Source organism: Babylonia areolata, chromosome 27 (assembly GCF_041734735.1).
Source record: "Babylonia areolata isolate BAREFJ2019XMU chromosome 27, ASM4173473v1, whole genome shotgun sequence".
NCBI classification, from domain to species: Eukaryota; Metazoa; Mollusca; class Gastropoda; order Neogastropoda; family Buccinidae; genus Babylonia; species Babylonia areolata.
Window position 1 is genome coordinate 24,686,726 of NC_134902.1, and position 2,500 is coordinate 24,689,225.

The 2,500-nt window shown below is 41.1% G+C and overlaps 1 protein-coding gene across 1 annotated transcript in view; it reads right to left on the reverse strand.

Moving 5' to 3' along the window:
• Window positions 1-2,500, reverse strand: part of LOC143301425 (uncharacterized) — a 106,823-nt gene that overhangs the window by 1,780 nt on the left and 102,543 nt on the right. The window contains exons 4-5 of the mRNA XM_076615710.1: window positions 1,277-1,327; window positions 238-327 (exon numbers count right to left, since the gene is read on the reverse strand). Of these exons, the coding sequence (XP_076471825.1) occupies window positions 238-327; window positions 1,277-1,327 (141 nt within the window). The remainder of the gene's footprint in view (window positions 1-237; window positions 328-1,276; window positions 1,328-2,500) is intronic.

Below are 2,500 nucleotides of genomic sequence, written 5' to 3' on the forward strand. Positions count from 1 at the left end.
AAAAGACAGATGGACGGTTCAATAGTCTGTCTGATTGATCGATTCATTAATTCATTCATTTATTCATTCATTCGTTCGTTCGTTCGTTCATTCATTATTTCTGTCTTTCTTCCTTTCTTTCTTTCTTTCTATCTTTCTTTCTTTCTATCATTGATTCTTTCTTTCTTCCTTTCTCTCATTCGTTCACACGTTCATCAATTCATTCAGTGACTAAAGTTTGATCAGCAGTTGACTCACTTTTGCCTTTCAAGAGTGCGCTGGACATTGTCGAAGACATTTTGCATAATGTGGAGCAGTCTTCGTTTCCTGGCCAGGTCGGACATGAATCTGCAAAATTCAGTCATATAAAAATCATATAAAAATGACAGTATATATTATGCCGATGATCATAACAGTGGTGGAGACGTTGTTAACGATAAATAACGGTGGTGGTGGTGGTGGGTAAGAGAATACTTCATGTGAGAGAAACAGAAAGAAAGATGAAGCAAAAGATAGAAAGGACAGACAGAGAGACAGACCGAAACACACACACACACACACACACACACACACACACACACACACACACACACACACACACACACACACAGTGAGAGACAGAGAGAGACAAACACGCTCGTGCACACACACACACACACACACACACACACACACACACACACACACACGCGCGCGCGCGCGCGCGCACACACACACACACACACACACACACACACACACACTCACTCACTCACTCACTTACACACAATACAACACAACACTGATATTAGATTTAGGCCCACTTCTTGGATAGATCAGTATGTTTTGTAACTCTTTTAGTCAAACTTATGAAAGCAATAAGCAACAGAGACAGACAGACAGACAGACAGACAGACAGACAGACAGGTATTGAGACACACAGACAGAAATACAGAGAGATATCACCACCTTTCCATGCTGAATTTGTCATCTGTGTTGTTCTTAACTTTTCTTTTGTTTTATAACTCATGCTACAAAAAAAATAATAAAATAATAAAAAAAATTTTAAACCTCATGCTACAATGCATATATTTCTACCTTCAGAGACACGTCACGTGTTTAGTGTTTGTATAATAATGTACACGACAACAGGACAGGACGCAATAATATTGTCTGATATTGTAGTAATGTTGTCCTGTCGAAATCATTGTGATATTTCCAAACAAGAAACTCAGTACACCTAAAACAATCACACAGACACATTGGACAAACATGCAAAAGTACAAGAGAGGGGGCAACACTATGATGCTTTCCTTACTCATTGTCTGAAGAACGCCTCAGAAGTCGTCTGCCGGGACTGTCCGCAGACCTGTCCATGACAGAATTATGCAAATAAGATATAAGTATAATATCTATAATAATCAATATGCGCTCGCAGAAACATAGACCCAATGGGAGGGATATGAAGAGACATAAAGAGGATAAGCGAAAGAAAGACAGACAGACAAACAGACAGACGGGCAGACAGACAGACAGACATACACAGACATGCAGACAGATAGACGGAGGCACAGAGAGAGAGAGACAGAGAGAGAGAGAGAGAGAGAGAGAGAGATGGTGAGACAAAGAGAGATACAGACAGAGAGACAGAGAGAGGTGAAGTGGAGATAGGGGAGAGACAGACTGAGAGAAAAAGTCATTCCAATAACCTCAACGGGACAATGAATCAGTGATCGGATAGAAAAAAATATATATAGCGATGGATATTTGGAGAAGGGGGAGGGTGTGTGTGTGTGTGTCTGTGGGGGGAAGTACAGTTATCAAAAAAAAAGAAGTTATTCTCATTTTTTTCTTCTTTTTTTTTCTTCTGCTTTCCCCCCTCTTTTTTGAGCTGGGAGGCAGGGGGTTTGGGGGGTGTGGGGGTAGAGCTGCCAAAACAAAAAGACTAGCACCCAGCTCGCTAAATAAAGGCCACGTGCAGGAGGAAGTGAGATGAGCTTTATAAGTTCTAGCACGTGCGTGGTTTCATTTGTGTACTTAGGACCTTTCTCTGTTGGTGTCCATACTACTAACGGAGATATGGCTACTTTTCTTTCGTGTCCTTATCACTGAGGGATATGGCTACTTTTCTTTCGTGTCCTTATCACTGAGGGATATGGCTACTTTTCTTTGGTTGTCCTACCACTGAGGGATATGGCTACTTTTCTTTGGTGTCCTTATCACTGAGGGGTTCACTGAGGGATATGGCTACTTTTCTTTTCATTGAGGGATATGGCTACTTTTCTTTTCATTGAGGGATATGGCTACTTTTCTTTGGTGTCCTAATCACTGAGGGATATGGCTACTTTTCTTTAGTGTCCTTATCACTGAGGGATATGGCTACTTTTCTTTGGTGTCCTTATCACTGAGGGATATGGCTACTTTTCTTTGGTGTCCTTATCACTGAGGGATATGGCTACTTTTCTTTGGTGTCCTTACCACTGAGGGATATGGCTACTTTTCTTTAGTGTCCTTATCACTGAGGGATATGGCTACTTTTCTT